Below are 11,731 nucleotides of genomic sequence, written 5' to 3' on the forward strand. Positions count from 1 at the left end.
TCTAGAGAAGTCGTTAATGAAAGCCACCATATAACGCATACCACCAATTAATGATTGCTTAACTGGTCCAAACACATCAGAATGAACTAATTATAATGGTTCTGTTGCTTTAAATTTTGATTCCACATATGGCAGTTGGTGTGCTTTACCATACTAACATCCAGCACATATCGTGTCTGTTCGCACATCAAGCTAAGGTAGCCCCCTCAACATTAACTTCTTTACCATCACATTTAACTTCGAGTAGTTAACGTGACCTAACCGCATGTGCCATAGATCTGCTGTCTCATTTTTCCTTGCTTTGTCCACATATGCAGACTCTGCTGATAACACATAGACTGACTCCACTCGCCGCCCTTCCATTGCTAGTTTTTCTAATATTTTGATGTCACGGTACACCTTTACATCTCGGGGACCAAACATAACATAGTGGCCTAATGATGTTAATTGAGCTACAAATTACAAAATTTTCTTCATTCCTGGAACATAATAAACATCTTGAAGTGGCACCTGGTTAGAATTATATCGAGGCGTAACTGTAGTCTTACCAATATGGGCTATCGGTAATCTTGAGTTATCAGCCGTCACCACTACACAACTTCCTTTATACTCAGACAAATTTTGCAACATATTTTTATCACCTGTCATATGATTTGAGCACCCTGAATCTACAATCCAATCATTTTTGTAGTCAATATTTTTTGATTTCGTTGCTATGAAAGCTAATTCTTCTTCCTCCATAGCAAGAAACGCTTCAGCATCCCAATCATCTTCATGCTCTTTAGAAGTAGAGGTCGCAGTATTACTTTCAGGAAACTTTTTCTTGAACCAACAGTCTTTTGCCATGTGGCCTATTTTCCCGCAATTGTAACACTTGCCATCAAACTTTTTACCATGAGCGCGATTCTTCGAAGCTTCCCATCGATGAGAGTCTTCCTTTCCTTGGTGATGCTTCCTATCACCATCCTTTTTAGATCAACCATTATTGTGCCACTTTTCGTTGCTTTTGTTGGTGTAGAGCGCTTCCTCTTCACTCTTCAATGCAACTCCTCCCATTTGCTTAGCCATAGCTTCTTGACCAGCAAGCAAATTTTCGAACTCAACAAGTGATGGTTGTGTCGGCCATCCTTGTATAGCAACAACAAACCCTCGGTATTCGAGTTTCAAACCATGGATAATTAATCTCTTTATCCTAGCATCGCCTATAGATGCTATTGGATCTAAAACAGATATTTCACGACATATCGATTTCATCTTATGAAAATATTGGGGAATCGTCATGTCTCGTTGCGCCATTAATATCAACTCATTCTCGATAATTTGTAGTCTCGTATCATTCTTCTTTAAAAAGAGTGCAACTAAAGTGTCCCATGCTTCTTTCGGTGTTTTAGCATCGCGTATGTGCTCCAACATTTCTTCTTCAATTGTGGTCTTTAAAGCAAACATTGCTTTGCCTGCTTTAATTTTCCACTTTCGCAAGATGCCGTTGGCATCTTCTACTGTCGGTTGTGTAACTTCACCACCACTGACAATCTCCCAAAGATCTTGTCCTTGTAGGTATGACTCCATGCATGTTACCCATATGATGTAACGTGTACTATTAAGCTTTTTGATTCCTCCAACTACTTGAAGATCACCCTTTATGCTGACAAGAGTTCAACTATATGAAACAAGCTTACTTTAACAAATTTGACACAGTGGCTCTGATACCAAATGTTGAAGAAAAATTAGAATATATAATTCTAAATTTTATATCGCAAAGAAGAAATTCACACAGAAATAGAGACACACCACAAAAATTTATTTAATTGAGACTACAACAAGATAATTCTCAATAACAAGACTACAACATATATATATATATATAAGACTAATTGTCTTATTTCATTTACTTTCTCCATATCAATTTAAAATGCAAAGAAATGAGTATTTATTTAATTGAGACTACAACAAGATAATTCTCAATAACAAGACTACAACATATATATATAAGACTTATTGAACCAAGTTCTGTAAAAGCCTTAGATAATCCAAAGCCAAACGAGAGCTTAGAGTTAGTTACAGACAGCTCATAGTTTGTTAGTGAGCTGATTTGTCTTTGCTCTGTATTGTAACAGATTCTAACAGACTCCATTATTTTCGGAATCTGTTTTGTATTCTTGTACTGTATATATATTCAATCTAGCTCTCTCTCTCTGGATCATTGATTAGATCAGAGATTCATTTTCCTCTCTCTATCTGAACTTTCGTATTCTCACTTGGTATCAGCGCTTCGGTATGGCGAATCAATCTTCTTCCTCTAATGGCGCATCGACTCCCACTGCTGCCTCTGGTTCATCTCGACTTCAAGCTGCCTTTCAATCCACGCTCAGCACTGTGATCTCGGTGAAGCTCGATCGAAGCAACTATGTCGTATGGCGATCTCAAGTTGTTCCAGCGATCCGTGGCTACGATCTCAGAGACTATATCTTCGGCCGAAAGGAGTGTCCAGCTGAGAAAGTCCAAATTACCGACGAGAAAAGGGATCTCGTCACGATCGACAATCCTGAGTTCTCACTGTGGGTTCGTGAAGATCAATTGCTGATGAGTTGGCTGCTCTCCTCCTTCTCACCGGCGATTCTCAGTTAGGTTGTGCGCTGTCAGACGAGCAATGAAGTTTGGGTCACACTCGAGAGACTCTTCTCATCCAGAAGCAAGGTCCGCGTGATGAGCCTCCGTCAACAGATCCAGTCAATGAAGAAGGGGGCGCAGTCGATCTCTGACTATGTGGCACAGATGGAAAGCCTCTACGACGTGCTGATGCTCGCTGGAGTCCAGATGACGGAGGATGAGCTCATAATGCACATCCTACAAGGTCTACCCCTGGAATACGATGCCACCATCTCCAGCATCCTTTCTCAACAGAACATGACCCTCAACCTTCAAGAAGTTCAGTCACTTCTTCTTAGTCAGGAAAATCGCCTTGAGCGTTGGTCGACTTCGGCAACAATTGATCTCCCTCCCCACTCAGCAAACTATGTTCAAAGAGGCAGAGGTCGTGGATTCAGCCGCGGTCGTGGCAATCGTGGACGTGGCACAGGCAGGAACAATCAATCGGCTGCAAACACCAAAACTGATGGAAGATTGGTGTGCCAGATTTGTGGAAAGCAAGGACATGGAGCCCTAAGCTGCTGGCATCGTCTTGATGAAGACTATCAGCCTCCTGCTAAGACGCAAACACCTGATAATGCAGCAAAGACTGCGTTTCTTGCAACTCCTGAGACAGTTCCAGATCCAAATTGGTACGCTGACAGTGGAGCTACGGACCACCTTACTGCAGATCTGAACAATTTGAAGCTCCCGACAGAGTATCGGGGATCAGATCAGCTAATGGTTGGCAACGGTAATGTCATCCCTATTTCTCACATTGGTTCAACTACAATACATTCTAGTAACACACACAAACACTTACAACTAAAGAATGCATTGTGTGTACCTAAAATAAAGAAAAGTCTTGTGAGTATTTCCAAACTAACGGCTGAAAATAATGTGTTTGTGGAATTCCACACACATTCTTGTTTTGTGAAGGACGAAACAACAGGGGAGCTACTGCTTGAAGGAAAGCTGAGAAATGGATTGTATACCCTATCTTCACCATCCACCACAACCAGAAACTCCCAGTATCAAAGTCAAAATAAGTCATCCATCCATATCTCCAATTGTTTTAGTTCAGTCAAGACAGATTGTTGTATGTGGCATAAAAGACTAGGCCACCCTAGCTCTAGAGTGTTAGCTTCTTTGTCACCAGAACTAAATGGATGTACTCTTTCTTCTATTAGTAATAAAAATTTCTTTTGTTCAGCTTGTCAGTATGGTAAAATCCATGTTCTACCCTATCCTAGATCTGACAATAAAACTGTTAAACCCTTGCAACTAATACATTCTGATTTGTGGGGGCCTTCTCCAATTGTTTCCAATGATGGATTCAAGTATTATATTCAATTCTTAGATGATTACACTAGGTACACTTGGATTTACCCCATGCGTACTAAATCTGAAGCTCTCACAATTTTCAAACTTTTCAAAACCCATGTTGAAAATCAGTTTGACTTAACCATAAAAGAATTTCAGAGTGACTGGGGTGGGGAGTTCAGACCATTTAAAAACTTCCTAGCACATTTTGGCATAAACCATAGAAAACCTTGCCCCCACCATCACCAACAAAATGGTAGAGTGGAAAGGAAACATCGTCATGTAGTAGAATTGGGGCTTACATTACTTGCTCAGGCATCTATGCCCCTTAAGTTCTGGTGGGAAGCTTTTCAAACCTCAGTATACCTCATCAATAGGTTACCAACGCCTGTTCTAAAGGGACAGTCCCCTTATTACAAAGCTTTCAAGTCCAAACCAGATTATTCTTTCCTAAAAGTCTTTGGGTCAGCTTGCTACCCTCACTTAAGACCTTACAATAGGCATAAACTTGAATTTAGATCCTCCATGTGCTTGTTTCTTGGGTATAGTAGTGAACATAAAGGATATAAGTGCCTTCACCCTTCGGGCCGTGTGTATATTACACGAAATTGTGCCTTTGACGAAAACAAATTTCCTTACTCTCTACTGTTTTCCAACTCCCCACCAACTACACCCTCAAACACATCATAGTCTTGTCCCACTTTAAAGTTCTCTGTTCATGGTCTGTCTCACTTCCCAACCAACCCCTCACCTGCTACATCCATTTCTCCAGCTACTTCATCAAGCACAACGTCCCCACCTCCATCCACAGCAGTCTCTCACTCAAGTCAAGATACATCACCACCCAACTCCATCTCTGCTGCACAATTCGATGACCCATTAGCCACTCAAGAGGCTCTTCGCAATAGTGATGCTACATCTTCAGTCCCAGCTGTCTCCACTGACTCATTTTCAGACTCTATTGCTGCTCCTGCGCCTGTCCCAGCTCGATCTCATTATCGGCCAGCACCAACATCGGTGCATCCTATGACGACTCGTGTGAAATCAGGTGTGATCAAGCCAAAAGCATTACTCTCTTCCAAGCATCCTCTCAAACTGGTCTTTGATTCTCAAGTACCAGCATCTGTTCAAGCAGCACTTAAAGATCCTCGCTGGAAGGCAGCCATGGAAGAAGAAAATACAGCACTGCTTAAGAACAATACATGGACACTAGTTCCTCATGATCCCTCTTATCATGTTGTGGGCAACAAATGGGTATTAAAACACAAGTTTCTTGCTGATGGTACTTTGCAGCTGCTAAAAGCTCGGCTAGTGGCTAAGGGCTTTCATCAAACACCCGGCCTCGATTACTCAGAGACTTTCAGTCCCGTTATTAAACCCAATACAGTTCGGGTTGTTCTCACTTTGGCCATTCATTTTGACTGGGAAATCCACCAACTAGATGTACATAACGCATTTCTCAACGGAGAGCTTCATGAAACCGTCTTCATGGCCCAACCTCCGGGCTTCGAAGATCCATCCTATCCTAATCACGTATGTCGACTAAACAAGGCTCTGTACGGCTTGAAACAAGCTCCCCGCGCATGGTTCGATAAACTCAAAGTAGCTCTTCTTCAGTGGGGTTTTACCAACTCCAAATCTGATACCTCCCTGTTCATTTATCATACCTCCTCTACTGTGCTTTACTTGCTCGTCTACGTAGACGATATCCTCATTACAGGGAACAATTCTACTCTAATCACCACACTAATAGCTGATATGAATGGGAAATTTTCTCTCAAACACCTTGGCTTCCTGCACTACTTTTTAGGCATTGAAGCTTACAGAGACTCCACAGGTCTATTTCTCTCTCAATCTAAATATATCAGTGATCTCCTCCACCGTGTGCATATGGAAGGTGCAAAAGGGATCTCCACTCCTGCTGCTCCAAGGCAAACCTTGTATCGGAGTGAGGGGGAACCAATGACTGACGTCCTCCTTTACCGCAGCACCGTTGGAGCACTCCAGTACTTGACCATCACGTGACCTGACATTGCCTATATTGTGTCCAAGTTGGGTCAGTTTCTACAAGCTCCAACAATGGAACACTGGAAAGCTTGCAAACGAGTTCTGCGATATCTCAAGGAAACCATTTCCCATGGCATATGCTTTAGGCCGAACAAAACAAAAGCTCTGTCTCTCCAAGCCTTCACAGACGCTAATTGGGCGAGCTGTCCCGACGATCGAAAGTCTACCGGAGCCTACTGTGTCTTTTTAGGCTCATGTTTAGTTTCCTGGAGCTCCAAGAAGCAAAATGTGATAGCCCGGTCAAGCACGGAGTCGGAATACAAGGCCTTATCTCATACTGCTGCTGAAGTGTGTTGGCTTATCATCTTACTCAAAGAAATGCACATTCGACTCCAAAACACACCAATCATCTGGTGTGATAACCTTGGTGCGGTGTCACTCGCGGCCAATCCGGTTCACCATGCTAGAACGAAACACATCGAGATTGACGTGCACTTTGTTCGAGACTTGGTACTGAACAAGGCCATTGATATCAGATACGTTCCAACGTTTGATCAGATAACAGATGCTTTGACGAAGGGACTATCAGCTGAGCAATTTCTAAGGCTTCGAACCAAGCTTCAAGTGGAACCATCCCCTTTCTGCTTGAGGGGGAATATTGAACCAAGTTCTGTAAAAGCCTTAGATAATCCAAAGCCAAACGAGAGCTTAGAGTTAGTTACAGACAGCTCATAGTTTGTTAGTGAGCTGATTTGTCTTTGCTCTGTATTGTAACAGATTCTAACAGACTCCATTATTTTCGGAATCTGTTTTGTATTCCTGTACTGTATATATATTCAATCTAGCTCTCTCTCTGGATCATTGATTAGATCAGAGATTCATTTTCCTCTCTCTATCTGAACTTTCGTATTCTCACTAGACTAATTGTCTTATTTCATTTACTTTCTCCGTATCAATTTAAAATTTAAAATGTAAAAAAATGAGTATTAATTTAGTTAATTAATTATGTCCATGCATTATATATATTAACTTAACTTATATATACTGCTTGATTTTAACACTTATCTCACCCTCACTGATACGTCACTGATCAAACTAAAAACAACACCTATTTAACGTCAGTCAATCTCACTTTTTCCAATTTTCCCACGATTTCCTAGTTGTAACCACTTCAAAAAGTAGTACTAGTAAGACTTAGTAAGACTACAACTCGTCTTCCTTCCACTTTTTTCCAAGTTATATATATGAATTTCCAGGGGTAGGTTTCTCCACGGGAAACAAATGAGAAGAAAAGAGCAAAAGATCGTAATTGCTCAAACGCTTTGCTCTGTTTCACAGCTATGACGCCAATGAAGCTCTTCGTTGTTTTGTTCATCTTCTTCCCCAACTATTCATATGCAGCTGACACCATAACACCAGGCCACCCTCTCTTAGACGACGGCCAAACTCTCATCTCCGCTGGTGAAGTCTTCCAACTGGGCTTTTTTAACCAACCAAATTCTGAGAACCGCTTCGTTGGGTTATGGTACAAGAAGGTTCCTCGGGGCCCGATTCTTTGGGTTGCGAACAGAGATAAGCCGCTTGAGGACTCATCTGGCAGACTCGAAATCACTCAGGATGGAAACGTAGTCATTTTCAATAACCAGTCAAAGATTCCCATTTGGTCTTCCAATTCATCAGCCAAAAACCCCACTTTACAGCTCTTAAGCACGGGAAATCTCGTGCTTAAAGATGGCGGAAGTGGAAAGATAGTGTGGGAGAGTTTTGATCATCCATGTGATACACTTATAGCTGGAATGAAACTGGGATGGAACCTTCAAACGGGTCAAAATTGGTTCCTTAGCTCCTGGAGTAGCCCTGATGACCCATCTACAGGAAATTATACTTACGAGGTCGACCCTCGTGGGCTTCCACAGCTACTTCAGCGAAAAGGCTCGGAGATACAATACCGATGTGGGCCTTGGGACGGTGCTCGGTTCGGTGGAGGTCCCCCAATCAGACCAAACCCGATATATAAGCCTATTTTTGTTTCCAATACGAGTCATGTCTACTATGCCTATGAAGTTAATGAAGCTTCTACCTTAACAACGTTAAGATTGAACTCATCGGGAATACTTGAACGGTTCAGGTGGAGCTATGAACGCCGGGAGTGGATTTTGGTATACACTGTGCAGAAAGATCTATGTGACTCTTTTGGGCACTGCGGTCCAAATGGTGTCTGTAATGTTGATATGAATCCTTTTTGCCATTGCCCAGCTGGGTTTGTGCCGAAAGTGCCTAGAGACTGGGATAGCTTCGACCGAAGTAGTGGATGTGTACCTAAGACAAGGTTGAATTGTAGCTCAGATAAAGGTTTCAAGAAGTTTTCTCACTTTAAATTGCCGTACGGGTCGAAATTTTCGGTCCAAAGAACTGTGGTGAGGATTGAAGATTGTAAACACATTTGTTCGAGAAACTGTTCGTGCACGGCTTATGCTCTAAGTCGTGTTAGTGGCTGCGTGTTGTGGTTTGATGAAGACTTGCTTGATATGACAGAATATAATGTTGGGGGACAAGATCTGTATATTAAGATGGCTGCTTCTGAACTTGGTACGTTTCATGTTACACTAATTGACAAAATATTATTATGTTTACATCTTACTCGAGTAAATTTGAACAAGAACCTTCAACAGAAAAAGATGGCAAACGGACTGCAATAATTATCTCAGTGCCAATAGTCTCAGTTCTTCTATTATTGATTTTTATTGGAAGCTATATTATCTGGAAGAGGATGTCCAACTCCCACAAAAGCCAAGGTAAATAAATTTTTATTCCATAGCCAGTGCACAAAAAGATATGGTAGGAGTATATGATTTAAATTTTCTTAATTTTCATAACCAGAACATGAATATGTTGACAAACTAATTTGTTTTCAATACTTAAAATGACCCCAATACAATTAAAATGCAGGATAACGATTTATTATATTGTGATTGCTTGTTTGATAGCTCTGTTGAACACTGTTTGTTTACTAGAAGAGTCAGCGTAACATTTGATTAGATAAAAATTATTCACTTTAAGAATACCTTATTTAGGCTTGCTGAAGATATTTGTCTCCTAAATTTCTTTTTATAGCAGAGAGAATGTTAGTCAATCAAGAGGAAGAGCAACATTCTAGAGCTTTGACCGAGGATGTAGATCTACCTTTATTTGATCTAGACACTATTATGAGTGCCACTGACAACTTATCTCCTGCAAATAAGATTGGAGAAGGGGGTTTTGGCCCTGTTTACAAGGTACTCTTGTAGTAACATTCTGATCAATTTAACCATGGCTTTACATGAACGGCTTAACTACTATTCCTCTTTTTCTATACATAATTTTATCTACCATGAACAAAGATTTTATGTTATAACAGGCTGTGCTCCCAACTGGGGAAGAAGTAGCCGTGAAGAGGCTATCCAAAGATTCAGGACAAGGAGTCATGGAGTTCAAGAATGAGGTCATTTTGATTGCCAAACTTCAGCACCGGAATCTTGTTAAGCTATTGGGATGTTGTATTCATAGAGAAGAGAGGATGTTGATCTATGAATACATGCCTAACAAAAGTTTGGAATTGTATTTATTCAGTAAGCTATATCTTCTATATTCTCAGTATTGTTTTTCTTATTTGTGTCTTTTTTTTTTTGCAAAATAAAGTTTAGCTTAACGCTCTAAGCAAAAACAAAATAAAAGGATTAACCTAATGCATGATGAGACAGATCAAACAAAAGGGACCACGCTCAATTGGCAAATGCGGTTTGATATTATAGTTGGTATTGCTCGAGGGCTTCTTTATCTTCACCGAGACTCAAGGCTGAGAATCATTCATAGAGATCTTAAAGTAAGTAATATCCTCTTAGATAGTGAAATGAATCCCAAAATTTCAGACTTCGGCTTGGCAAGAATCTTTGGAGGCGACCATAATGAAGTAACTACTAAAAGAGTAGTTGGAACATAGTAAGTACAAACTATTGTCTAAATTTTATACTTGGCTTCTATATTCCACTTCTAATCTGTTCTCCAAAATTACTTGCAGTGGTTATATGTCTCCTGAGTATGCAATCGACGGACTTTTTTCTGTGAAGTCTGATGTATTTAGTTTCGGAGTCATGGTGCTGGAGATACTAAGTGGGAAGAAAAACAGAGGATTTAATCATCCAGATCATGACCTCAACCTTTTAGGACATGTGAGCGCACACTACTTGGCAGTTCATCAAGTTTTTTATTATGCTTCATTGAGTAATCAAGTCTTTCTAAATTTCCATGTGTTGGATTGTTTTAGGCATGGAAATTATGGAATGAGCAGAGACCATTGGAGCTGATTGATGTTTTGGTGAAACATGTCAATGAATCAGAAGCAGTGCGTTGTATCCAAGTGGGGCTGTTGTGTGTCCAAAAACGCCCGGAAGAGAGGCCCTTAATGTCAGCAGTTCTCTTTATGTTGGATAGTGAGAATCCCTCGTTGCCTCAACCTAAGCAACCTGGATTTTATGTCGAAAGGGACTCTAAAGAGGTCGATTCCTCATCATCTTGGAATCAGCCATTTAATTCAACTGAACTAACTGTTACAAGGCTACAGGGGAGATGAGAAAAAACTCAAACTTGGTTTGTTGTACAGTTCTCCAAATGCTTAATTTATTTGATTTTCCATCTGGAAAAGTAGTACCTCATGTAGAAAATAGATTGTAGGTGTAAATTTCTCTCCAAACATTAAATTTTTGTCAATAGGTTTTTTTTTTCATTTTAAGCTGTGCTGGACAATGGCGACTTTTGAAAGAGACTGTCACAAATTTTCGAAAAATTTTGAATAATTTTTTTTTCTCAAAATATGTGTCAAAGTAAATTATTTTACTCACGTATAAATCAGACTTCAAAACAACATATTTTACATTTTTAGTACCGTAAATTATTTAAAATTTTACAAAAAAATTATGGGAGGTTTTAAATAATTATAATGTACGCCGTCATAAAAAAAATTTAGATTGTAATATATTCATGTGTCAAAAACACAAAAACAAATTGTTTTGAAGCTTATTTTAAATGTGCTTGAAATAGATGATTTTGAAGTCTGTTTTTGACCGTGTTTATCATTCAAAATTTCTTAAAAACTAGTAAAATATCTATTATAAATACAACGTACACCGTGATATAAAAAAAATTAAGTTATAAAGATAAAATCATAGTGGAACAAAATCTATATCCCTACAATAAAATTTTCGTATATATATATTACAGAGTGCATATCAACGCAAGGAAGGTCTAAATAGTAATATTTCGGATAAGTGGTCTATTTTATCTTTCAATTATTCCAAATGAGGAGCACACTTCTCATTTATTTATTTTGGAAAGAAGCACACTTATTGTTATTTTGGGTTTATGGTTTTTTTCGTATTTTGTTTTATTATTTATTTGCACATTATATTTTTGACAAATTACATTTTGGACATTTTATAAAATGGTTCAAATATATCCTAAATTTAATTTTGATGAAGAATAATTATGCTTTTATTATAAATTGTTGGTTTGTTGAATTATTTGTAATTTTAGTTCAAAAATCTTTAACCAAAACTAGATTTAGGGTTTAGTTGAACTATTTTACAATCAAATCATAAAGTCAAAACAAATGTTGGGACAAAAAAATATGAAGTTATGAACCCTATTATTTTGGCCAAAAGTCATATTATTAATATATTCTATCGAGTACTTTCCACATAATTAATTAAACATAAAATTTAATTGTCTTTAAAGAAAA

The 11,731-nt window shown here is 39.2% G+C and overlaps 2 protein-coding genes across 3 annotated transcripts; one reads left to right on the forward strand and one right to left on the reverse strand.

Annotated features, from left to right (window-relative positions):
• Positions 1 to 975: 975 nt before the first annotated feature.
• Positions 976 to 2,134, reverse strand: LOC133793709 (uncharacterized). Its single transcript, XM_062231004.1, has 2 exons — positions 2,067 to 2,134; positions 976 to 1,645 (listed from the first exon to the last, which is right to left on the reverse strand). The coding sequence occupies exons 1-2, from the start codon at positions 2,132 to 2,134 to the stop codon at positions 976 to 978; spliced, it is 738 nt and encodes a 245-aa protein (XP_062086988.1).
• A 5,081-nt stretch (positions 2,135 to 7,215) lies between these two features.
• LOC133794214 (G-type lectin S-receptor-like serine/threonine-protein kinase At4g27290) lies at positions 7,216 to 10,769 on the forward strand. Of its 2 annotated transcripts, none has more exons than XM_062231428.1 (7): positions 7,216 to 8,547; positions 8,631 to 8,753; positions 9,073 to 9,233; positions 9,356 to 9,566; positions 9,699 to 9,936; positions 10,016 to 10,166; positions 10,262 to 10,769. In XM_062231428.1, the coding sequence occupies exons 1-7, from the start codon at positions 7,299 to 7,301 to the stop codon at positions 10,565 to 10,567; spliced, it is 2,439 nt and encodes an 812-aa protein (XP_062087412.1). In that variant the 5' UTR covers positions 7,216 to 7,298; the 3' UTR covers positions 10,568 to 10,769. The 2 variants fall into 2 exon arrangements, with proteins under 2 accessions (XP_062087412.1, XP_062087413.1); XM_062231429.1 differs by having other exon boundaries at positions 9,076 to 9,233.
• The last annotated feature ends 962 nt before the right edge of the window (positions 10,770 to 11,731 follow it).

Source organism: Humulus lupulus, chromosome 8, assembly GCF_963169125.1.
Source record: "Humulus lupulus chromosome 8, drHumLupu1.1, whole genome shotgun sequence".
Classification (NCBI taxonomy): domain Eukaryota; kingdom Viridiplantae; phylum Streptophyta; class Magnoliopsida; order Rosales; family Cannabaceae; genus Humulus; species Humulus lupulus.

Coding starts and splice junctions, on each gene's coding strand:
- LOC133793709 (XM_062231004.1), bottom strand. CDS start 2,134: ATGGAGTCTGTTAGAATCTGTTACAATACAGAGCAAAGACAAATCAGC. Junction 1,646..2,066: donor TCACTAACAAACTATGAGCT/GTCTGTAACTAA, acceptor AACTCTTGTCAG/CATAAAGGGTGATCTTCAAG.
- LOC133794214 (XM_062231428.1), top strand. CDS start 7,299: ATGACGCCAATGAAGCTCTTCGTTGTTTTGTTCATCTTCTTCCCCAAC. Junction 8,548..8,630: donor GATGGCTGCTTCTGAACTTG/GTACGTTTCATG, acceptor AACCTTCAACAG/AAAAAGATGGCAAACGGACT. Junction 9,234..9,355: donor GTTTTGGCCCTGTTTACAAG/GTACTCTTGTAG, acceptor ATGTTATAACAG/GCTGTGCTCCCAACTGGGGA.